We start from the raw sequence: 25,509 nt of genomic DNA, 5'->3' as shown, positions 1-25,509 counted from the left end.
AACAGTTGTTATTTCAAGTTCATTCTACGATTCCTAGAAAGACCTCATCTGTCTTTCTAGAAATCCTAGAGACAAATGATGCCGCACCCAAATACTAAACAGTTTTATTATGTGCCATAAAAACTCAATACTAATGTGCTTGGTCAGAAAGTCAGGCGAAGACCGTGGCTTTAGACTTGGCTCCTCCTATTTGTCTTGGATTCTTCCCTCAGGTCATATTACGCCCTGCATGGCATGAACTTTTCACTGTAATATGAAGGCAATTCTTCCTACTTCGCCATGGCAACCATCTCTTGTCCTCTGGTCAGACCTGAGAGAGAGAGGACTTATATAGGATTTATGGAGGATTTATAGAAGACTGCAATAGCAATTGCTGGTTATGTTAATGTTCAGCAATAGTCTGGCAGAATCAACAAGACAATTGTGTTGCTATAATGTGCAAAACCAGAGTTACAAATGAGGTATAAAGAAATATTACAAGATCTGACCTAATAAATCAGCTGATGATTAACAGAACTGATATTCATTCCCTGTAGCAAAGGCTATGCACAAATTCAAGTAATTTATTTTCTAAGAATTGACATTCTTAGAAACACACCAGCTCTCAAGTGGGCGATCTTTGCTTTATAAAACACCCGTTTGTATGCTGTTATGGTTTAATGTTAGGGGAATACCTGCTTTCATTGCAAGGGATAAAGCAGTGCTAAAAGGAGTCACTGAACCGAACCTCACCACTGTATTGGCACTGTTTTTGATAAATTTATAATGGCTTCCTGTGTGGTACATAGCATCCAAGAAGTACGTCCAGTGCACGAATTAGCAGTTATCATATCCACTCATTGTTTATGAATGGAGCTTGATAACCAAACCTCGTAGCCTCAGATGCTACCACCATGATACCACCCATAGGTGAGTGAAGTCCTGTTATGAAGTCTTAAGGTGACCATTTTTGATCCTGACATCTTGATCTTTTGGAAGGCTGTGAAACCACAAGCTCATTGACTAACAACTTGATTGGCTAGTTGTTAGACTGGACAATCCTACTTTCTCACACCTGTGATGACCATAATTTGCTAATGAGAAGCTCAATATGACCTGAAACTGGAGACTAACACATGGAAATCATTAGAAGGGTATTTACTGAGGTAACAGAGAGGGAGCTGAGGGCAGTTTTCCTGCAACTATAAGGGTCCCTGCTGGTCATTATATAGAATGCAGGTTTAAGGCACTTCTGTATTGGCTTCATCCATCTTTTGTGCTATATATGGCAGTGATGAGTGAAAATCTAAGCCCGAGGCTTCAACATGCAGACTCCACATATCAAAGGACTGTTGTTAGAGTCTCATGGAAACTCACCACCACGGGACCACTGACCATGGTTCCACATCCAAGGGACTAAGACCTAGATAATGCTAGTCAGATGGTTTTAATATTGTGGTAGGTCTTAAAGCTTTGTCTCTAACATTCAAACTTGGCTGCAAACAGACATTTCCAAAACATATATTTTGTTATGAACTTCACTTTGTTTAATTTTTTTTTTTTTTTTTTTTTAATCCACACTCAAAGGAACCAACAAATAGTCAGTGAGCCACATTTTAAAACACAGACACATTTTATGAATAAAAACCAGACTGGGCTTTTGTTAAAATTGTTACATGGTAGACAAAATTCAGAAAATATAAAATAAATAAAAGTGAACAAAACAAAACAAACAATCAGACAAAATGTTTTGTCGGCTTCCAGACGTTTCTCCACAGTCTCAGTTGACAATATTCACATTTGACATCAATACTGTTGATAAATGAACACAAAGTAAGTTAATAGGTGACATTATCAATACGTCTAAATGAGTGTACAAGTGTGCATGTCCACAAATGCATGCAGGTGTTTACAGGTTAACTGGCAAAATGATCAATGAATTTAAAAAAAACTTCTTTTTTTTTCGTTTTGTGTTGACCTGCAGGTCGCATAAATGCTATATAAACCAAGGTTATGGGGGTGGAAAGGTCTGCAATATCATCAGTAGGGTAATATGTGATTAAAGCTAGCTCTTGTTTCTACTTTTAAGATCAATTGACGTGACAAAGATACAAAAACAACAAAGAAACGGAAGCTGTGAGTAGGAGAATACGTCGACTTGTAGACCAGCTGTTCCACTTAAGAAATCTACACCTACAAACCACAGAGCCATGCCGTCCCTCTGCTTCCCACCACCATGCATCACATTTAGTTTGCACTAACACAGAGGTCAGACAAAATCCAGTACACGACATCTCTAGTACAATGCATGCTCTCATGTTTTCACAAGTAATTTTTTGCAGATTTGTTAACATTGCACGTTATTTGTTGAGTAACTAGCACAGGTGAACGTAAAACAAACAAACAAAAACCTTAAAATAAAAAAATAAAAAAACCAAAAAACAGAGGTCAAAAGTTATTTCTCTGTTTAAAGAAAATATGGTTTGAATAAAATATTGAGATAAACACACTGCCAAGTTTAGCTCGGTCAGAGGTTCCCAACTTTTTTGGTTGCATATTTCTACTTTTTAAAAACTTTTTAGCTTGTCTGAACAGTTTATTTAATTCCTCAAGAAATAAAACAAAGAGTTAACATCAACACGCTAACACTGTCACAGTGGCTAAACAAAACGTTATTATTGTAGAGGACAATTTAAAAAATAAATTATTGTATAACATTCTGTTTCATGATGATCTTGTCGTTTAGTTTTTTTATTTTCAGCTAAACTATATTTAAATTCAGGGGGAAAAAATAATCTAAAGCTTTGCTAGTTATTACATGAAGATAGTGTGGCTAGCTCGATGCTAACAAGAACTTAAAAGCTAATTAGCTTAACACATAGGTGGCAGTTAACAATAAAATTAATATTTCCAAAAGACTCTTCTGACTGTGTGTTTTTTTTTTAAATAAAAATGTGTTAAACCCATTACACTGAATAATTAGAATTCTAAATTTGGCTTTAAAATGCTAATATCTACTAAACAAACTGTAAATCGGCAGTTTTATCATTAAAAATGTTTCTTCTTGTTTCATAAATCCCGTGTATCTTTTTCCTTTATAGCAGTGGCTAGCCCAAACTCCCACCCTACCAGTCTGTGATATATTTAGTTCTATTTACAATATTTTTTATATTTTAAGCTGAATTAAAAATTTAAATTAATTAAAAGATAATGTTGTATTAATGGGAAACTAACGATACCAGCAAAATATCTGCGATGATGCTTTTTTTCAGGCTTCTGTACTTGAACGTTTGCCATGCAATCACCTCTTTTGTCATTTTAAATACCAACATTTCCAGTCTATAAACTGACTGATACTCCTAAGCTCTTGGGGTACATTAAGTGCTTTAAACATTGGTTACACACACTTAAAAGTGGGGCCATTGTAGGTAGCTTCAGCATGCAGGTCAAGGAGAAAAGAAGCTGCCACAATACAATAAGTTTGACATCAAATTAATTGCCAAGTGCATTTTTGGAGTTTTACTAAGATACGAGGGGGGAAAAAAAAAAAAAAAAAAGGAAACCAGCTTGGACTGGACTTCCTGTCGTCCACTTCACCAACAATGCCAACAAACCACCACAACAGAAATGTCAAACCTCCAGGAGTGTGAGGGATTGTGGTTGGATTGAGTTGGAACGCAATGGCACAAAGAAAGCAGCAATTTGTAAAATTTACATATAATAAAATATTGCCAAGGGTAATGTTTCTGCTTGGTTCGCCTCTTACGGAAACACCACCGATAAAAACCAGGGTAAAAAGACCACAGTATACATGATACCTCAGATACGTGCCTCCTGGCTTTTTTAAGGTATGAGAGGCACATTATGATAAGAGGGGAGTACAACTGTGCACAACACAGGTCAAAGGCACAACACTGGACAAAGACGAAGGGAATCAACACCCAAGGTGCTTTGAATGGGCCAAGAAAACCACAAGGGAGGAAATAAAAGTGCTTCTGAATGACATTTTTGGGCATTTTTAGCAGTATTTTTAGCAAGTCTGCTCATGACTCTGGTCTGTCGAAGAAAACAGCACAAACACACTCAATAGGTGAAGAATATATATATAAAAAAACCCTCAACAACAAAGAGGAAGTCACATCAAAGTTTGAGCTCTGAATCCTGACTGAACATGGTCAGGGAGCGTAACAACAGCAGGTAAGGTACCATTTTCCCCCAATAAAATGCATTATTTTTCCTCATGCTTGGTACAACATAATTGCATCAAATAAATTCTTTATACAAAGGATGGATTGCCAAAGGGGTCAATGCCAGTAATAGGTGTCTGCGATAACGACTGAGCGCTCCTCAGCTTTGATTAAAATGTGAACAACGTGATTCTCAGTTCTCCTTCTGATATGTGTAAATATGGCTCAAACTATGCATCAAGTTGCTCACATGAACGAGCTGCATTTACCCCAGATGGTGAAATGATTAGTCACTGACAGAATAAATATAATAATTAATTAACAGATGTGAGTCACTGATGAAGCAGAAATATTAAAGAAAATCGCTTTTCAGTTGAGAATTAGGTGCATTTCTTCATCACCTGTCAGTTAAATTGATTTTCTTTGGGTCTTTGACTGCTCATAAGCAAATAAATGAATACTGGCTGAACAGTTAGTGATTATGTGAGTAAAAATGATCAAAAATAGGCTAAAAGGTGAGAGGTGGGCCATCTGAAGCCAAAATATTCAGACTTTAAGAAGTACAAAAAGGTATTTTGCTATTTTATTGTTTTGGGTTTTTTTTTTAAAATAAATGTGACTAATTGCCTAATTTTGATAAGGCCCATGAACCCTTTTTGAACCATCTGGACTCCAGAAACTTTTCATTATGTGATAAACTACAAATTAGGGAAGCACCGATCCAGTTCCAAACCAAACTATATTCAATTTACATAAATATGAAAAAGAAAAAGCAGAAAACTGAAAGAACAGTTGTCCTTTCTGCTTGATAAGTGACTTGATATTCAATTGTGGCAGATTAAAGGGGACCTACTGTGCTACAGTGGTGGGGTCTATTATCAAGCTGAGTTAAAGTTTCATGTAATGAGGTGAGCTTATGTACAAGTAATCCCAGGGAGCCAAAAGTTCAGTTTGTCTTTACGAGGGGCAGCCAATCAGACTAGAGTCCGGGATCCAGGAGCTAAAGGACCTTGTTTCAGTTCAAGGATGAGCTAAGCGGCTGAACCAAGGCCCAAATGTAGGACAAATAAGGATTAGTCTGAAATGTGACTCATGCAAAGCTCAAGAATAAAACTCTAGAGCTAAAATGAGCAGAACAGATCCCTGTTTATTTTCTGTCAACTGACAAATCACTGTTTTCGCTTCAGTACGAGCCAGTGCACTTGCACACATGTGCACAGATTAAAGCTTGACTTATACTTCTGTATTACAATTTTGCAGACGCTAAGCTGTTGTTAGCATTCACAGCTAGTTTGTTTTCTATGCCACTAATAGTTTACTAAAAAAGCAAGCAACTGAAACTGAATTAATTATTCAGGCAGGTTACTGGCTCCTGCAATAGCCCTGTAACCCCCATAACCCCATTATATGCATTATGTTTGCAAAAGTAATGTACTGCATTATTCACCACCAAGCAGCTGTTACAGTTGGTGTAGAAGTATAACTCAAGCTTACATCTGGCCTGTACACAGTAGATTTCTATGTTGTTGAAAGTGTTTTTGAAAGCGTCAAAAACAGCACAATAACATAGCAACTTAATGTTAAGCACAAGAACAACATACTTCAGCCAAACTACTAAGGCTTCGCTCTCCAGCTCGAAAAAACTGAACTCACTTCCCGTCTGGCAGCGTTGTTTACACAGCGTATAAAACTCAGGTATCTCAGGGCTTTAAGCGGTGAGCGGTACAGTTTAGCTTGCGCCACGGTTGCTACAAGTGCTGCAGAGTGTAAGACAACACAGTCATTTTGGTGTGGCAACAAGAGGCAGCTGCAAAGTGAGCGAATATTGGCGAAGAGAATAGCACAAGGCCCGAGAGGAGAGGGGTGCTTCAGGGTTTTGAGGCAGCATACAGACTGGCCACAGTCCAACCTCCGCCACGCCACGCTTTGCTTGGACAAATGGCAATGACAGTAGTTTTCCTTATCCCTAATTACAATTTTAAGATATGCAATAGTTTAAAGTCGGATATTTAAGAGAAAACTTACCGGTGTTATCTTCTTTTTTTCTTTGAGGAACACTACAGAAAACGTGCAGCTGAAAAACTGGTGATATTTCAGTCATGAACAGAAAGCAGAGAGGCACTGCATACACAAATTCACACCCGTGTTAGCGGGTGGGAAAACTGATATTTTCTCCATCGTTTAAATAGACTCAACCACCAGAATATGTAAATATATCACAACTATGATACAGAAATCAATAATTACACCATTTGCATTCAATTTTTCATATAATTTCATCATGTAGCCTATATAGATTTATATAGATTCCTCACATGCCTTGACAAATTGTACACTAGTGTAGGTAAGTCCGTTTTTTAGTCATTTGTTTTCTTTTCTTACAGATCAAAAGGAGCCACTGGAGATTTCGTGGTTCGCGGAAAAGATGCCGCTCCAGGTTAGCTCATAAGGAGTGATCGGTCCGTGCATCATCCGCCTGCGACTGCTCCGTCTCGGGCTCCACCTGCAGAGGAGTCGATGCTCTCTCGGTCAGTCAGTGGAGTGTTTTCATTCCTTTATGTCCTTTGAGAGTCCTGAGGAGGTTTCTGCTAAATCAACAGAGCCAGATGTGTAAGACATGAGGAAATATTCCGTCTGATAACGACGATGGAGATCCAGAATGGAGGTGGAGATGGAGACGATGATTTCTGGTAGCTCTGTCCATCCAACTGAGAACAACAAGAGGCTAATATCAGTGCCGTAGCCTGCGCTGCTGTCACACTGACCACCAAAAAGCTGCAATGAGGAAAAGCCCTGAACCTGTCGTCTCTCTTTCAAAGTGAAGAAGGAGAGACGAGAGACAAGACGACAAGCCAGGGTCACGTTGCAGCACTGAAGGATTGTGGGGGACGCCAAACAGCGCCCGCTTTGGAAAGGCACACCAGAGGAGAAGGGAAGGGGCAGATGATCATGATGATGGTAAAAGGTGGAAGGGGGTTGATGAAAAGTGAAGAAAACGTTCAACAACAACGTGGTTGTTGCTGATAAACTGTTGTTAAGCTCAGGATCTCTTCACATCCGCGAGCCTCGCTCCTGAAGGATCTGCAAAAGGCAGACGGAACAGAAAAAAGATGACTTTTAAACAAGAAAAAAGCAAGAAAAAACAACACTTAAATACTTCGAATTTTGAGGGGGGTTTTGCAATAAAAAAGGAAGTGTTAGCAAGCCCTTTCTTCCAGATGAAATCACAGGGTAAAAGTAATTTAGTAAACTGATTAAACTGACAGAAAAAAGCCGTGGTGTTCAGGTTCCTGCACAGACAGCATTCTCAAATCTTTGCTTTTCCCCTTCAGGAACTATGCGTCACATTTTCTGAGACATTTAGGAGAACAAAGAGAGGGTCAGGCAGACTGAAATGTTGTAATCCAGTAAATATTTCAGCAGTCAGTGTGCTGTACAGCACTTTGTAACAACTTTCCACCCTCTGTGCTGCTCATACTGGACATAACATTTCTACATGTTAGCTCTACAGGTCACTTTTACCATTACACTCTATAGTAGTTTTACTGATATTATTAACATATTTTTAAAATAATATAATCCTCTGTTGAGCCAGTTGTAACAAAATTTAATTCCTTGCATACTTGTTTTATAATGAATGCAGATGCAGAATAACTGCTTGGGGTTTTTGTCCAGCTGAAATTTGTCCAAAACAAACAATTAGTCAAAGCAATCTGGGTTTCCTTTTAGCATTAGCTTCCCCTTTTCAGCCAGAGCATGGGAAATTATTTAAATTGCTATTCGCTGAGGGAAAAGCCTGGACACCATAATTATGGATGTGAAACTGAGGATGCAGCACGCCAGTATGCTGATACAGATTTGTAAATCTGAATTATACCCTGCTTTATCACCTATATTTCTCTAAAACAGGAACTAAATTTTCAAAACAAGCAGCATGTTGGATTTAATAAAATATGAAACTAATGATTAACAGCATTAGATTACTTGGAAAGTTAGTGGATGAAGTGAGAAGTAGAAATCATTTCCTGAAAGACTTGTATACAACGTAGACTACAGGAGTGGCCCCCTGCTGGTCATTTGCAAGAATGCAGGTCTGCAGTGGCTTTACTTTCACAAACGCAGAAGCTAGGTTCATGTTTTATAAAACAGTTTATAATGAATACTTGGTCAATAAATGCTTTATACTTGAGAAAACATGCTTTCATTGATAAATCTACATCTGATAAACCGACTCAGTTCCATAAAAAAAGACACAAGAAGAATGAATGAAATCTGAGTCTTTGCATTGCTTTTATGGAAATGACCGCATACATGAAAATAATCTTGCAGATCTTGTTAACTCACTGTTAAGCAGGTAAGAACTACGAAGCTAAGCGATAACACATTATTTGAACACAATAGCAGCAGTGGCTCAGTAAAGTTCAAAAGGTTCTTGACTTTTGTGGCATCCTGGCTGCCAGCACACAGACTATTTCTATCTGAGCTCATCCATACGGTTATATTTAGCTCCTGCATTTGTTGCAGCGCAAGCTTCCACATTAAGTATTTAATACAGCACAATAAACTAAGCTACGGTAAAAGTATAACATGAACTTTCCACCAAGTGAAGGTCTCTAACTTCAGAAAATGCATTTTTCATACAGATGCATTTTGACCTTCAGAGAGGCTGCTTGTGAAAAACGCCCAAATGAGCAGAAGCCACATGAGATGGTAAGGTCCACTCTACCCAGTCTGATCCAGCATGGACTGGTTTATGGTCCAACAGTCAAATATTTTCATTAGGAAGGTTCCTCACTGAGTCAAGTGAAACGGAAGTATAATTAAGGCTCATTAAATTCTACAAACACTAAGGAAGGTGCTTCAATGCTACTTTTATTACCCATGTTGTGTCTACCGTAGTTTGGGTTAAGCACTTGAATTGAGAGGGGAAGGATTACAGTTGACCACAATCTGAAAAATTATGAGATGTTACACACTGTACCTAAAATAAAGGCAGAAGTTATACTGGAGCGTCTCTTCAGCAGGAAGTGAAAATAAACTATTCAAGTTTTATGTCATGAAACATGTCTAGAATGGATGTTTTAAATTAAGTTCCCAGCACATAACTTTAATCTTGTAGACAACACTGTGAGTAGCTTTTGGCTCTGGGTTTTAGTCAATTATGGTTTCAGGTCTGAAGAGAAAACTGTGGCTGTAAAGCGCTACAGACCAAGGTGGAGCAATGTGCACATTGTATGTAAACAAGATGATAATTATAATTATAAAAATATGTTTCTTATTATTTTGTTGTAGCCAGCTCTGAGGTCAGTTAAAAAAAAAAAAAAAAACTAATTTCTGTTAGTTCTTAGTTCTGTTACCGCAGGATGGGCTAAGAATCTTGCCGTGGTGAAAATAGCATGGATTACGGATCATTTTCCAGGGTATCGGAATTGAATTTGAAATTCAAGTATGGACCCTAAACCATCAGTGCCACCGTGCCGTGATTGACTGATGTTGACCGAGCCCAGGTTGTTGGCATGCTGGATGCTGGCAGCATGCCGGAGAGAAAAGAATCAACAGCACATCCAGACACTTGTGTAGGCTGAATCTCGCATTAAATGTCTTGCATACAGCTATACTGCACTGGCGGTCATTAACATTCATTTAAAAACACAAACTTATTGTGGGATACATTTAATTCCACTTAATAAGCTGTTTCACTCCCTTTTCTTTAAGATTACAAACTAGATAATGAAGTAATCATTTTCCATCAGTGAACCTCTTTTATATGAAACATTTCATGGGCTGAACCTGGTATCTACGATGCCCTCATTTTTGCCCATCTTTGGGGCACTGTGGTTTTAACACAGCAGACTCACATCAACAACATCTGGCCACATTATTAAGGAGTCTAGTGTCAGAGCAGTTAGCTTGTCTGAGCTGATTATAACCTCTTCAGATCTTTTAGTGACCTCATGACATTTTCTATCGAGTTCAAGAGAAACTTATGGGCAAAAGGAAGTAGGATTTAGTGTTTTGGACGATTCAAGTGCAGCTTTGGTTCCTACACATGTATCCTGTAGCTTCTGTGGCTTATAAACTGAGTTTTAATATACAAACACAGTCCTTCTCTGCAGTTTGCAGGAGATTTTCAGACAGTCTGAACAACAGTATGAAATGTCGGCTTACCTTGGCCTTCTCAGTGGGCTCAATGACAATGCCGTTAGTGGAGTTGTTGAGTTCCCGGGAAACTACACATAGAAATTCAGCCTGGTCCTCATTGCCATAGTTATACGAGGAGCCGATGCTTATAAGCTGAGGGCAAAAGATCCGGAGTTAGAAGACAGCCTACTTTTCCAAGACGTTTCACACTCTGCACCTTTTCAGTCAATAACTTCTGTTTTTTTCCATTTAATTTAGTTCTACCATGTTATTTACTTTTGGTTGTTGTTTTAGAGAAACTGTTGAAAATGTCTGGAAAAAAACAACCCAACAACAACAACACAACACAACAACAACTACGGTTTCCAAAGACCTTAAAATCACTGGGGAAACTCAAAAAAGAAAATAAATCAGCAGTCTGTGGACAAACAGGTGTGCCTTCACAGCCAAAGCCGCTGGCTTATGCTTTGTTTATGGTCACCACATTGGCTTTGTTGAGCACCAACTGTGACATGCCGGTGCTTGAGGGTGGTTGAAGATTAAAAATTTTCCCCTAGCAACTGGAGGATGCCAAGGGTTTGCCAATCGGTCTCTAGACGACTGTGACTGAGGCCTTCAGGTTATTTTTCACAAACATGGATAGAGCTCAAAGTTTCCTGCAGAGCTTTATAGCAACTGCTTCACAGTATGCCTAAAAGTGCTACTAGATCTGTCATGTTTGTTGGTAATAAAAAAGGCAAATGAGTTGTGTTATTTTAGCTCTTTAAATTTAATAAATGCAACATATGTGGTATTTTTTTATTAAAGTTAAAAGTACCAAATAGTCATAATCAGACCTTTGCAGAGTAGTCACATGTGGCAATGACTATAATTATTTACAGCTATTACTAATGTCAGTGGTTTAATTCATACTTACCTTCATTATAAGGCTCAAAGATCTTTCGAGGCTCTACACAGATTTTTGAAGATCAAAAAATTGATACAGGTTCATATTGATAATACACGATTACTAATATAGAGGAAACTACAAGGTGACACAGTCCGACTGCATACAGATTCAGATCAACACCAAATGAAGTATTTTTAGTATCCATTCCTGCTCATGATTGAAACATTTTGTGCCCCAGTCTTTCCTGTGTGAAAATAAATACCTGACAATGTGCTGGCATACATTTCAGGGCAAGCAGAGCTTAAAACTGTGACGTTGAATCAACTAAAGCATGAACTAAAAGATGACATATATTTTAAAAGCTGTGTTTTCTGCACCTGCTCAAACTTCCAACCGTCCGACATGGTTGAGACCATCTGCGTGAGTTCCTCCTCTTGGCACTGTAGTACTCGATACACATGCTTCACAGGGCCCTGAGGGACACAGCAAAGGCACGCAGAGCATTGCTAAAAAAGCATCAACAATCTGCAGGCAGGCACACATTTTGTTTGAACACTTTACAAGCTACCTGGGTTACATTTGCACTGGAAGAAAGTCAGCCACTAAGACTTATTTTGGTTTAGTTTTGTTTACCTGAGATGTCCGGTTCTCGTTGTCCCGTATCCTCTCTTTCACCAGCCTCACCAGGGAAGCAATGTTGTAGAACTCAGCTTCCTCCAGAACGCCTGAAACACAAATCGAATGAACGTGTTATTTGGTGTCTGAGATGCTGCTCACTGACAGTTCTGCATTATGTTTTTGCTTTTTACCTTCTTCTGCCAGATTCTTATCCATAATCAGTTTTCCATGCCGAAGGTAATTCAAGATAGGGCCAAAGTACGTGGGGTCTCTGTCGATTAGATAGGCTCCTGTATCGTCCTGCAAGAATTAACAGGTTCCAAGGAGCAAGTTCCAAGTTAACAGAGGAGCAAGTTCCATGTTTTGTTTTGATTTTTATTGTTTGTTTGTTTGTTTTTTAAATTGGAAAGTTTGTTTATGTATATTTATAGTTTTTTTCTTGTAAATTTGACAAGATTTCTTACAAATCTTATGGGGGTTTTTATTGTAAATTTTCAGGCTTGTTGATTTAAATGGATAAATTCTTCTTGCAGATTTTTATTCTTGTAAATATGTCAGGTTTATTCCTCACAATTTTTCAAGTTTGTTGACCTATGTTTGGTATTATTTCTATTAAATTTCTCTGTTTTTTCTCATAAATTTCCATATTTTTTTCTTCAACGTTGAAGTTTGTTAATGTAAAATTTGCAATTTTTCTTGTAAATTTGTCTGTGTAGTTTTTCCTGTCGTACAACGTGTAATTTTTTTCTCGCAAATGTGGGACAAATTTAGAAAATTCAAATTTTTAAAACTTAAGTGTATCGTCCTTGTGCTTTTACCTTCAGTAGTCTATAAACATTTTGTACAGGGCAGATGGGTACTACTGTGGAAATGGATTTTTCACTTTTTAATTTGTGCTTTTACAGTTTAGTGTTCATGGTTTTTGTGTTGTTTGCGCCCCTTTGCTGTGTGAACCTGTGTTGTATGTATTTGTGTTTTTCTGGCGTCCCACTCACCTTGTCAGAGTCCAGGTCCGGGTCTTCCTGACACAGGCGGAACAGGAAAGATTTGGGGTCCCTGCACAGCGTCTGTTTGGTGGTAATGAAGTAGGTACCACCGACGTTAAGCCGGACCCAGCGTGAGCCCGGCTTGTCCACTGGCTCGGACGGGGAGCTGGGATTGCTCTTCACCGGGAACCCGAACACCGACCTCCCGCCGCCGCTGCAGCCTGACACCCCGCCCGGGCTGAGCTGGCTGCTTCGCGGCGGAACCATGAGTGTGGGCGACGCCAGACGCACCGAGCCCCGGATGTCGCGGTGCTCGGGCTGCTCTATGGTGCCAGCACCGCTCGGTTCCACAACATGCAACTCAGCCATGTTTCCTCTCCGTCTGAAGAACCAGTCGCACAGCCGCACGGTGAGCTAACGACACACTGCGGGGAAACCGTCTCCCTGAACCGCCTGGTAAACACACCGAGGATATTTTTCTCCTTCTGACGGGCTGCCTGCTCTCATCGGGGCGTTGCTGCTCGCAGTCGACCGCCTCCACCTCCAGGCCCAGAGATTAGGACACAAAAACGACTATGAGAGGCTGCACAACAGGAGCAGCATCACGTTTAACCGTTTCTCCAAACGCTAAATTGGTCATTCTCGTCTATTCAAACGTTAACCAGAGAAAAGGCATTTCTTCCGGGTTGTAACGTGATTACTGTTTACTTCCGCCGTGTCACGGCTTTTCAAAATAAAAAGCGAATTCAGCATGCAGAATTATTTATTATTACAGAATTATTAGGAAAATTATTTATTTTCCTTGAACGGGCATAAATAACAGAATATTGCTTTAAATTCTGTTATGTAAAGGAAGAAGACCTTAGCCTTAATTATATACGAACAAATCATACTTATGTGCAAGAATGGGGCTTTTATGAACATTTTTTGCTGCTTTAAAAGGGAGCAATATGAAATACAAAATCTAAGGTTAAACTCGGAAAGTATATTTAAATAGTTATGAAAAAATCACAAAGTACAAATGGAAGCACTAGTTTCACAACTAAAGAGTTCAAATTTTAGTTGCTATGGAAGCACTAAAGGTGTACTGAGGTGGAAATAATTAGGGTGGGGTAGACAAAAACAAGGTGGGAAACTGGAAACAAATACAAATCTTGTAATAACATGACATGACTATATACACTTACGTGCTATATGTACTGTTTTCATTTTATGAAAGTTTTTTTTCTCTGTAATGATAAGTGGAGTATTTCTGATTCATAGAAGATCAAGGTTTCTTTGTGTAAACATGATGTCAAATTAAACTTGGAGCTCAACTAGAGTCCAACTCTGTCAAACAACTGAGAGAAAAGGAATTTAAATGGAAAAACCACATGAACCACACAGGATTTGTAATGACCTTTAAGCAACCATTCAGAACTTCTTCTTTTTTTTACTGTAAAACAAAGACATGGCTTGTTTTTTTTCTGCTGGGAGTGCTTTTACTGCTCACTCAGCAAACTAGCTTTCATGGGAAAAAAGGGGTTGAGATTATGAGATATGGCTGAAGAAGTCCATGGGAGTGAGGGAGAAAGAGGTTCTTATAGTGTTGGTGATGGTATTAAGTTCGGCTAATCTTGAATGGTATGGGACAAGGGGTGAAATGATTCATTATCACACTATTATGCAAGGCACATATCACAAAACTCCTTTCACATGCAGCAAAAAGCATTTCCTGAAGGTCAAGGTTCATTCATAAATGATCTTTTAAAAGATTCCATACAGTGATGTGTCCTTGTCGGGGAATCGAACCCCGATGTCCCGCGTGACAGACGGGGGAAACTCATCACTATACAAATATATAACAGCGCCACAAGACCATAGTGGACAAAAATATATTACATCCGTAGTGGTTTAGCACTCCCTTAGAGAATGAAGATGAAACAGTTGAGGGCCGTTTAAGTAAACAATTCAAGAGAATATGTCCTAAAATATACGTGATGCAGTGATAACAGGCACAGCATCACATCACTGCACACCACTCCTCGTTAGTATAGTGGTGAGTATCCCCGCCTGTCACGCGGGAGACCGGGGTTCGATTCCCCGACGGGGAGGAATTACGTTTTCCTTGTTCTGTACATTTAGCAGAGAAAAGAAGAGAGAAGAAAAATACTATACAAAATCTGTTCGCTAAAAATTGTTAATAATGAAGTTGGGTCCCTTCCATTGTTTTCTACAGTCAATGGTCCCATCTCATGCCTGTTTTGCCTTGTTTAGGATTGCACGCGGGAGACCGGGTTCGATTCCCCGACGGCGAGGCATTACGTTTTCGTTCTTGGAAATGTTAAAAGTTACACTGCACACCTTAGGTCGTTAACTATTTTGATGTTTCTGGGGTTCCTTTAAGAGGTTAAGGAGTAAAACAGTATTAACACTCATATCAGTTACTGATCTTTTCAAAACCCTAAACTTTAGTCTTCTGGCGCTGTTGAGAGTTTATCAATTACACGTCAATTATGTTTATTGTGGAAGGTTTGTGTTTTTGCCTTTTTCGTTGACGGTAGAGAACTCTACGGTGAGGCGTCTACTCACTGTCCATACTATTTGCCCGCTGTTACACGTTAAATTTGATACACAGAAACAGGCGTGTACAACTTAATGTATCAAAACGGGGAAACAGCGACACTATCCCATAGTGGACATTATTGTGGCCAGGATTGGTACTGCAACATGAAACTCGTTGGGCACCTTCCTCGTTAGTATAGTGGTGAGTATCCCCGCCTGTCACGCGGGAGACCGGGGTTCGATTCCCCGACGGGGAGGTAACACCTTTTCATTCTTAGGAATGTTAGTCAGACTGGACACCACTGGAAAGGTCCTCAACTATTTTAATGTTTAAGGGTTTCCTTTAACAGACTCAGTAATAAAACAATATTAACACTAATGACAGTTAGTGATCTTTTCTAAACTGTAGCCTCAAACCTCCTCCTGGACAACACTTTGAGTGCTCAGGTAGGACAGAAAAGTACTATATAAGAACTAGCCCATCTACCATCTACCATTTACCTCAGCTGTTTTCCATTCATTCTCTATGGGAGTGCTTAACCACTTGCCTTTTTCGTTGAAGGTAGAGAACACTATGTTGAGGCGTCTAGTTATTGTAGTTAGGGCTGGGTATCGTCACTGATTTAGAATCGATTCGATTCTGATTCACAAGGTCCCGATTCGATTTGATTTGAATTGGGGAAATTTTGCCTCAGACAGTCAGAAATATTATAATTCTGATCATTTATCAGCACATATCCATATTTTTATATCTATAAAAAGAAAGCCGACACTTGTGAGACTTTATCAGAGGTGTAAGCATCACAGCAGATGCCTTTGCGTCAAAGTAACAGAGCATAAAACACAGAAAAACATGAAGGAGATTTTCCTGGCCTGTCTTTTTATATCAGATAACCACCTTAAAAATATTCTGCAGTAGAACAAAAACAGAAGAAAACCATGAATCAACATATAAACATTACCTGCTTCTGCTGAAGTGAAGCAGAGCAAAGTTATAGAGGTTTAATTAGAGACAGCTATTCATTTTGCAATTTCACATAATTTTCAAAAAGTTTAGATTTGTTCACTATTGAACAGCAGAACTGAGACTTTCTTGTTGGAAGTTAGTTAAATTAAAAACAAAAACAAAAACACAGCGGCTGATAACACTGTACATAATGGTAGACTTGTGTGTAATAAGCAAGTGAATGATGCAGAAAACAGAGATTTTTAGATGGGAAACTGTTCTTGAAGTACACTGAGAGAGAGATGTGCATGAAGCATCATTTTACCATGGTGGAAGCAAAACAGCAAAAGTAAGAAGGAATTCATGACGATGTCTACGTGAAGTGAAATATGAAGTGTAGTTTGGATCTTCTCCAAAAGTTGAATCTGTTCATCTGGACGTAGCGTTTTGTGGGAGAAACGTTTCGTCACTCATCCAAGTGACTTCTTCAGTCTCCAGTTTGGATCTTCTTTTGCTGCCAGTTTAGTCAAATTTGGTTGGAGAGAGACAAAGCCTACAGCTTCAGAATCTAGCACAAAAAAAGACCTAAACACAAAGCACGGACCGCCAAAGCATCAGAATCTGTGACCTGTGGGCTTTCAGCCCCGACTGCGTGTCTCTGTATGTGCTGTCGGGTGAGGAAGCCGACATCTCACTGATTCTGATGCGTTGGCGGTCTGCACTTTGTGTTTACGTCTTTGTGCAGAATCCGTGTACCTGCTCTCATTTCCGTTTTCAGCTCTTTGGTGGTTGCTGAAATTTTGTGAGGTTTAACCTGATATTCTGGCGTTTCAGGCAAAATAAATTTATATTTAAAAATCAATTCAGGATTTTAATAAATCGATATCGCGTTATTCAAGCTAGATCAGATTTTAATCGGAAAATCGATAATCAAAACTCATCCCTAATTGTAGTCTCTCTGCCCGCTGTTATTTACATGTTAAATTTGATACACATAAACAGTCGTGCACAATTTAAAACGTATTAAAACGGGGAAACAGCGACACTATCCCATAGTGGACATTATTGTGGCCAAGATCGGTACTGCAACATAAAAGTTGTTGGGCACCTTCCTCGTTAGTATAGTGGTGAGTATCCCCGCCTGTCACGCGGGAGACCGGGGTTCGATTCCCCGACGGGGAGGCATTACCTTTTCATTCTTGGAAATGTTAAAAGTTAGACTGCACACCATGGGAAAGATTCATATATACTGCGCAAAAAACTAAAGGGAACAAAAATAAGACATCCTCCATCTGAATGAATGAAATGTTCTTATTCAATACTAAATACTTAAATACTATGTTCTTTACATAGTTGAATGTGCTGACAACAAAATCACACAAAAATTGTCAATGAAAATCAAGTTTAGCAACCCATGGAGGTCTGGATTAGGAGTAACGCTCAAAATTAAAGTAGAAAAACACAATACAGGCTGGTCCAACTTTGATGTAATGTCCTTAAAGCAAGTCAAAATGAGGCTAAGTAGTGTGTGTGTGTGGCCTCCACATGCCTGTATGACCTCCCTACAACACCTGGACATGCTCCTGATAAGGTGGCGGATGGTCTCCTGAGGGATCTCCTCTCAGACCTGGATTAAAGCATCCACCAAATCCACCACAGTCTGTGGTGCAACGTGGTGGATGGAGCGAGACATGATGTCCCAGAGTGCTAAACCACTACAGATGCAATATATTTTGTCCACTGAATCATACGTCAATTATGTTTGCTTTTTTGCCGCTTTCATTGATGGCAGAGAATTCTACGTTGAAAACAGTGAAACAGCGACACTATCCCATAGTGGACATTATTGTGGCCAGGATCGGTACTGCAACATAAAGGCTGTCAGGCACCTTCCTCGTTAGTATAGTGGTGAGTATCCCCGCCTGTCACGCGGGAGACCGGGGTTCGATTCCCCGACGGGGAGGCAACAGCTTTTCCTTTTTTTTTTTCGATCATGTAAACAATACACAGGTACATTTAGCAAAGAAAAGAAGAGAGAAAAAAAATACTACACAAAATCTGTTCGCTTAAAATAGCGAATAATGAAGTGATGTCCCGTTTAATATCTGTTTTGCCTTGTTTAGGATTGCAATGCTTCTTGATACTTTGGAAAGAATATATCTTAGGTGAGCTCTCCAGTTAAGTTTTTCATCTATTATTACCCCTAGAAATGTATTTTCACTGACTCTTTCAATATCAACACCATTTATTTATTTAACCTACTATTTCCAAATAACAAAATTTTAGTTTTATTCAAATTTAATGATTTTGTTTTTAATCAAGCCAGAACTTCTCTTTTCTTACTTCATTAATCATATCATCCAATAAATGCTGCAGATCATCAACAGAGCAGAAGATGTTTGTATCGTCAGCAAAGAATACCATTTTTAATACTTTGGACACTTTACAAATGTCATTAATGTATAAGCTGTAGAATTTTGGGCCCAAAACTGACCGTTGTGGTACACCACAAGCAATGTCCATACATAAGGAGCAACCACCACTTAATTTCACAAACTGCTTCCTGTCACTTAAATAACTCAGGACCCAATTTAAAATTACCCCTTTTGACACCATAATGTTCCAGTTTTCTTATTAATGTATCGTGATCTATAGTGTCAAATGCCTTTGTCAAGTCTATGAATAACCCAGCCACATATTGCTTATTGTTTATGGAATTTGTGATGTATTCTATTGAATCTAATAGTGTCAGTGATGTTGATCTGCTTGATCTGAAGCCGTACTGACTCTCTTTTAGTAGTTTATGTTTATCTATAAATTTTTCCAGTCGGTTGTTAAACAGTTCTTCAAGAATTTTTGAGAATTGAGGTAGTAAAGAGACAGGCCTCTAATTTGTGAAATGGTGTTTGTTGCCAGATTTGTATAGAGGTATAACTTTTGCTATTGTGAGAAACATAGAATGTGGATTTCTGTTTATCAGTGTATCCAGTTTTTCCTGTGCTTTCCCAGGATCAGTGATTGTTCTTGCTAAATTTGTTCCAGCAGTTACAAAGAATTTATTGAGACTGTTTGCCACATCATCCATATTGTATTCTTCATGGTCATTATCAATGAAATACTTGGGATAGTTCTTTTGTCCAGCCCCACGTTTTATAACACTATTCAGTATTTCCCATAATCTTTTAATATTATTTCTATTTATATCTAATTGCTTCTCATAGTATTCCTTTTTACTATATCTAAGTATATTAATTATTTTTATATCTTTTGTGTCTGATTTCAGCATCTTCAGTTCTCTTTCTTATGAAATCTCTGTATAGAGCATTTTTCTTTACATGCATTTTGCAGACCTTTTGTTATCCATGTTCAGTCCATATATTTATGTTTCCTACTATACAGTTGGTATTGTACAATAATGTAAATATTCTAAGGAATTCTTCATACGTGTCTTATTTATCAGGAGTCCACTTACAGTCTTATTTTCAATGTCATTTGTAAAAATGTTGTCTATGAGAGTTCCACAATGTGATGTGATCCTGGTAGGTCTAGTAATTTTAGGGAATAGGTTCATACAGTACATTGTGTTAATAAATTCCTCAGTGGTTTTATGATTATTTGGATTTAGCAAATCAATATTGAGATCTCCACAAATGAAAAGTTTTTTGTGAGCTATTTCAGTAAATGTTTCTTCTATCCAGTCTTTAAATGTCTCAATACTACTACCTGGAGCTTTAAGTGCTGTCATTGCTGTCAGCTGTTTTCCATTCACTTTCTATGGGAGTGCTAAACCACTACAGATGTAATATATTTTTATCCACTTTAGTCTTCTGGCACTGTTGAGAGTTTACCAATTATATGTAGTGTTGGGGAGTAACAGAATACATGTACTGGCGTTACGTATTTAAAATACAAAATATGAGTAACTGTATTCTGTTACAGTTACCATTTACAGTTACTTTGTTGAAATAAATTGATTACACGGCGGTCTTTTCCTGTTTCATATGTTAGGCCAGACCTTCCCAAAGTGTGGGGCCCGCCCCCTAGGGGGGGCGCAGAGCCATTGCAGGGGGGGCGCGGTATGAAAAGGAAAAAACAAAACAAAAAAACCAAACGCTTGGACACTGCTAGCACGGGGCGCCTCCACAAACGCAAATCAGGAGATGAAGCATAGCTGAATATGTTTCCAAACCAACTTCATTCTAAGCCAAAGACTAGAAAATATGGTGAAGCATATCTTCCCTTTGGTTTCACCTGCACAAGTGCCAAGGTAGGTCTCCCCTGCATAATTGGTTTTCCCTGCGTCGGGAGCAGCGTTGGGCTCTCCAAATCACGGACAAACAGTATCCCACATTCTTGATTTTTAGTTCACAAACACTTGTTGTAATGACTAACTACTCCTGGCATTTTGGAGATGTTAGCTCTTTATACAGTAAAGTTACAGTGGGATACAAATAACATCAGGCTGATCCTGCCACAATTTGTTCCCCCTGTTCAAATCACGGACAAACAATATCCAACAGTTGTTTATGTTTTGCAGAGGGATTGAAAAATGTATTGATAGCAATGTTGAATATTATTACACAGGAAAAAAACAACTACATGTAAAATAATTACACCGTGACGCCTCTGCCTTTCTAAATAGAGGGACGGTAGCTGTGTGTGTATATGTAAGCGTGTAAAACCTGCAGATAGTCAGATTAACAGTATTTTGTCTCTATCTGCTATTCTGCAATTCATCTCATGTAAACAATAACGTGGCGCACAGCGTGACGTGAAAAAAGGCACATACCTTTGATGTGACGAACTCTGTATTCCTCGTCCACACTTAAACGCAAAAAAGGAGTTTTAAAAAAATCGCCGTTTTCGGTGATTTGAAATGCCGTTTACGTGTGGACGAAACAGCTGCGTTTTCAAAAATACCCGTGTAGGTGTGGACGTAGCATAAAAGAGTTAGTAGTTTATTTTCTTACTACCTGTAATTTGTTGCAGATTACTTGTATTTGCTTAATTGTTTACTAAATGTTTGAGGTGTGAAATAAACCGCAATGGAGCAAAATATGGGTGTGTGTGGTTGGAGGCTGTGTTCGTGCGTGCACGTGTGCGCGCGAGGGGGCGCGCGAACATTTTTCTTGTAAAACAAAGGGGGGCCCAGCAAAAAAAGTTTGGGAACCACTGTGTTAGGCTATGCCCTTCCTATTTTTGGTAATTCCACCCCGGTGGAAACCCAAACAAAACACGCATTAAGAGGCTCTAATGCCTGGGTCTCAATCTCGCGGCCCATGTCACCTCTACTTGCAGCCTGCGTTACAGGCATAGCCCTAAAGAATGTAGCCTCATGGGCAGTGTAGTCTGTGCTGCAGGGAGAATGGACTGCCATACCTGTTATATGTCTGTGAGTCTGTTTTTTTTGCTTTTTTCGTTGACGGTAGAGAACTCTACGTTGAGCTATCTAGTCATTCTAGTCTCTCTGCCCGCTGTTTAGACGTTTGATACACATAAATAAGTCTGCACAACCTAACGTATCAAAACGGTGAAACAGCGACACTATCCCATAGTGGACATTATTGTGGCCAGGATCGGTACTGCAACATAAAGGTCGTCAGGCACCTTCCTCGTTAGTATAGTGGTGAGTATCCCCGCCTGTCACGCGGGAGACCGGGGTTCGATTCCCCGACGGGGAGGCATTACGTTTTCGTTCTTGGAAATGTTAAAAGTTAGACTGCACATGATGGGAAAGCCCCATATACACTGCTCAAAAAAATAACACAAAAATAAGACCAAATCTTCATCTGCCACTCATCTTGTTGTTCCTTCTGCTCGCTTTGTCACTATGGGGCACAGAGCTTTCAGTCGCTCTGTTCCTTGGCTCTGGAACTCACTTCCTTCAGCCTTAACAAATATAGATTCCCTTTCCTTATTTAAGTCACAACTCAAAACCTACTTGTTTAAACTGGCTTACTCATTTTAATACAGATTTTACTTGTTGTCAAATCATGTTTTTTTTGTCTTGTTTTTTGTTTTTTTAAATTTGTTGTTTGTGGTTGTATTTTCCTGTTTTTTGTATTTTAATTTATTAGAATGTATTTTAATCTACTGTTTTATTGATGTATTTTTCTCTTTGTAAAGTGACCTTGGGTTTTAGAATGGCGCCCTCAAATAAAATAATAAATATCATTATTATTATTATTAAAAGACATCCTAGATCTGAATGAATGATATATTGTTATTAAATACTGTGTTCTCTATATCTTTATATAGTTGAATGTGCTGACAACAAAATCACACAAAAAATAGCAATGGAAATCAATTTCAACAACACTATCCCATAATGGACATTATTGTGGCCAGGATCGGTACTGCAACATAAAAGCTGTTGGGCACCTTCCTCGTTAGTATAGTGGTGAGTATCCCCGCCTGTCACGCGGGAGACCGGGGTTCGATTCCCCGACGGGGAGGCATTACGTTTTCAGTATGAATAGTCCTAAACCAGGGGTGTCCAAAATTTTTTCACTGAGGGCCACATACATAAAAATATAGGAGGGGCTGGGCCACTTACTAGAAATTAGGTATATAACCTTAACTGTAGTGTATTAAAGTTAGAAAAATCATTTAAAAGTGGTCAAATGTGTTATATTGTTGAATATAATTAAAGACAAAACAGCTTTGGTAGCTCATTCTCAGAACAGCCGCAGATTTCTTCTTGGACAGAAGATTTACAGCACAGAGAAAAAGCAATATAGGGGAAAATGGGACGGGTAAATTTCAAGCTTGTTATTTAAGTTCTTAGACTTAGCAACACACCTATTAACGTTCGTTTGAAACGGTAATCAACATTAAAAGACTGAACTGGACTTAATAACATGAGTCCATATAATTTTAGTGAATTATTCTGGTGAGTATCAGCTGCGCTGGGTATGTAAATCGAACCTGTATCCGAGGTTCGACTAACGGACGAACTCTCCTTTCCAGCACCCTGGCATAGACTTTCCCAGGGAGGCTGAGGAGTGTGATCCCCCTGTAGTTGGAACACACCCTCCGGTCTCCCTTCTTAAAGATGGGGACCACCACCCCGGTCTGCCAGTCCAGGGGTACTGCCCCTGATCTCCACGCAACATTGTAGAGGCGTGTCAACCAGGACAGCCCTACAACGTCCAGGGCCTTCAGGCGTTACAGTTACTAACAAGGAAACGCGGTCCGTTACTATTTTTCAACAAACAGACGGTTGAAGCTGTGTTCAGCTTACCGCATCTTATATCAGCTGCACGGAAGTAGCTGTAAGTAATCTGGACGCTACAGCTTTAAGCAGCTGCGCGCTCCCGCGGACGGTAATCACGATCACTGTCTAGCACAACACCTGGAGCTCAGGGGGCAAAACAATCGCATGAGTGCTGCTGTTTGACTGAGGAAGAATAAAGTAGTCGTAAGTCAATCACATGACCACTTAAAGACAAAGCAACAAGGTGACAGTTTTTAAATTGTGTCGATATGCCACGTAAAACCAGAGTCATGATAAACAAGATATGCGCGGCGTTTTTTCCTCAATAGTTTCGCCACGTTAGCGCTAGCAAGCACTCTCTGCTTATGAGCAAAAAAACAAAACAAAAAAAAGTTTTAGGAGTGACAGAGAGAGAAAGAGAGAGGGAGAGAGAGAAAGAGAGAGAGCAGGAAAAGAGAGAGAGCGAGTTTTGAGATGTGAGATTTGTGACGTTTAGCGTGTTTGGAGTGTGTAGTTAATGTGTTGTCTTGTGTAGTTAGTGTGTAGTGTTGTGGATAGTTTTGTGTTGTGTGTCAGAACAATGAGGCGACTGCTGTCTCCAGGTAGAAACAGCAGTGATACACCTGCTGCTGTCAGACCTGCAGGTATCAGGCTGTGATGTTCTCCTTTATAGTGGACAGAAATGATTTTTTTGGAGTGGCACAAATAATTTGTGTGGCATCTTATTGAAGAACAGCTGATTGTTCTGTAAATAGTTTGAAATGGTTATTTAAAAAAGGGGTAAAAAGTAAATGGATGCAAATAACTTTGTTGTTTGCAAAACTTGTGCATAGGATTTTAAAATTGACAATTAATATTTGCATTTGAAGTTATGAAATATGATTCATTAAACATGTTTATGGTTGTTACAGGAAAAATAACTTTTTCTACTGTGATTTTATGTTTTTTGTCTGATTTTAGATCAATTCTGGTTATACAGTATGACAAAATGAGAACATAACTGTAAATTCAGGCACGTGAGGTTGCGCTAAAAAGAATGATACCAAACAAGGCAAAGTAAATAGTTGTTAAAGGTAAAATGTGGAGAGAAAATCAAGAGTAGTAAAAAAAATGGCCAATTATACCCTGGACCCCAGAGGGTCAAACGTTCTTTGTTTTTTGTTTTTTAAGTAACGCAATAGTTACTTTTCCAAGTAATTAATTACTTTTAGAATATTGTAACTCAGTTACTAACTCAGTTACTTTTTTGAAGAAGTAACTAGTAACTATAATTGAATTACTATTTCAAAGTAACTTGCCCAACACTGGTTAACAAGAAAAACGCATATAAGAAAGTGGTGCGCAAAAGCAGGGTAGTGACAGAATTGATGCGCATTATTGATATTTGAAGCATGTGTACCTGCACATGCATGCTTATTAACACACGGGTACGGTGGAATATATTTTTTACTCACCTAAAGTGCTCGTGCTCTCGTCCACTCCCTGCAAAAAAAAATTTAGCAGCTGTGCGGTGTCTGTGGGTGGCATCAGTGCTCTCATCGCATGCGATGGAGTAAAAATCAAAAGCACAGCTTTATCAGACAGTTGCAGTTTAATGTTGGCTGACAGTCTTCAGTGCGTGGCACAACTGTATTTCTGGACATGCTGACCTTGTTGAAGTCCTGCACTTTTTTCGGGCACATTATTTCGGTGACGAAGCAGCGTTTTATGAGGTCTCCATCTGAAAAAGGCTTGCCATGTCTTGCGATGAGTTGGGCGACCTTATAGCTGCTATTGGAGCCTTTTCCTGGACAATTTGAGCACGAAAAAAATACTGTTGCTGACCCCGCATGATAGCTAGCATTTGCTTTAATTTCTGCTCTCACTCAGCACCAGTGTAGGATGCATAGGCCTGATGTTTGGTTTCATAATGAAGCCGTACATTATACTCTTTTATAACTGCCACAGTTTCAGTGCAGATCAAACAGACACACGTCCCCTTTAATTCTTTGAAGAAATATTCA

General features: G+C 39.1%; 1 protein-coding gene and 6 non-coding genes across 7 annotated transcripts; 6 read left to right on the top strand and 1 right to left on the bottom strand.

The window, feature by feature from the left end:
- Positions 1-1,508: 1,508 nt before the first annotated feature.
- Positions 1,509-25,014, bottom strand: kctd2 (potassium channel tetramerization domain containing 2). Its single transcript, XM_031741049.2, has 7 exons — positions 24,961-25,014; positions 12,810-13,341; positions 12,006-12,114; positions 11,830-11,921; positions 11,574-11,669; positions 10,335-10,460; positions 1,509-7,247 (listed from the first exon to the last, which is right to left on the bottom strand). The coding sequence occupies exons 2-7, from the start codon at positions 13,167-13,169 to the stop codon at positions 7,218-7,220; spliced, it is 813 nt and encodes a 270-aa protein (XP_031596909.1). The 5' UTR covers positions 13,170-13,341; positions 24,961-25,014; the 3' UTR covers positions 1,509-7,217.
- trnad-guc lies at positions 14,822-14,893 on the top strand. The gene has a single exon. It is a non-coding gene; the product is annotated as a tRNA-Asp (tRNA).
- trnad-guc lies at positions 15,530-15,601 on the top strand. The gene has a single exon. It is a non-coding gene; the product is annotated as a tRNA-Asp (tRNA).
- On the top strand, positions 17,401-17,472 carry trnad-guc. Its single transcript has one exon. It is a non-coding gene; the product is annotated as a tRNA-Asp (tRNA).
- Positions 18,182-18,253, top strand: trnad-guc. The gene has a single exon. It is a non-coding gene; the product is annotated as a tRNA-Asp (tRNA).
- Positions 21,900-21,971, top strand: trnad-guc. The gene has a single exon. It is a non-coding gene; the product is annotated as a tRNA-Asp (tRNA).
- trnad-guc lies at positions 22,674-22,745 on the top strand. The gene has a single exon. It is a non-coding gene; the product is annotated as a tRNA-Asp (tRNA).
- Positions 25,015-25,509: the final 495 nt, after the last annotated feature.

The sequence above is a fragment of the Oreochromis aureus genome, linkage group 8, assembly GCF_013358895.1.
Source record: "Oreochromis aureus strain Israel breed Guangdong linkage group 8, ZZ_aureus, whole genome shotgun sequence".
In the NCBI taxonomy this organism is placed as follows: Eukaryota; Metazoa; Chordata; class Actinopteri; order Cichliformes; family Cichlidae; genus Oreochromis; species Oreochromis aureus.
Note: the sequence above shows the minus strand (reverse complement) of the source record. Positions and strands in the feature narration are given on the sequence as shown.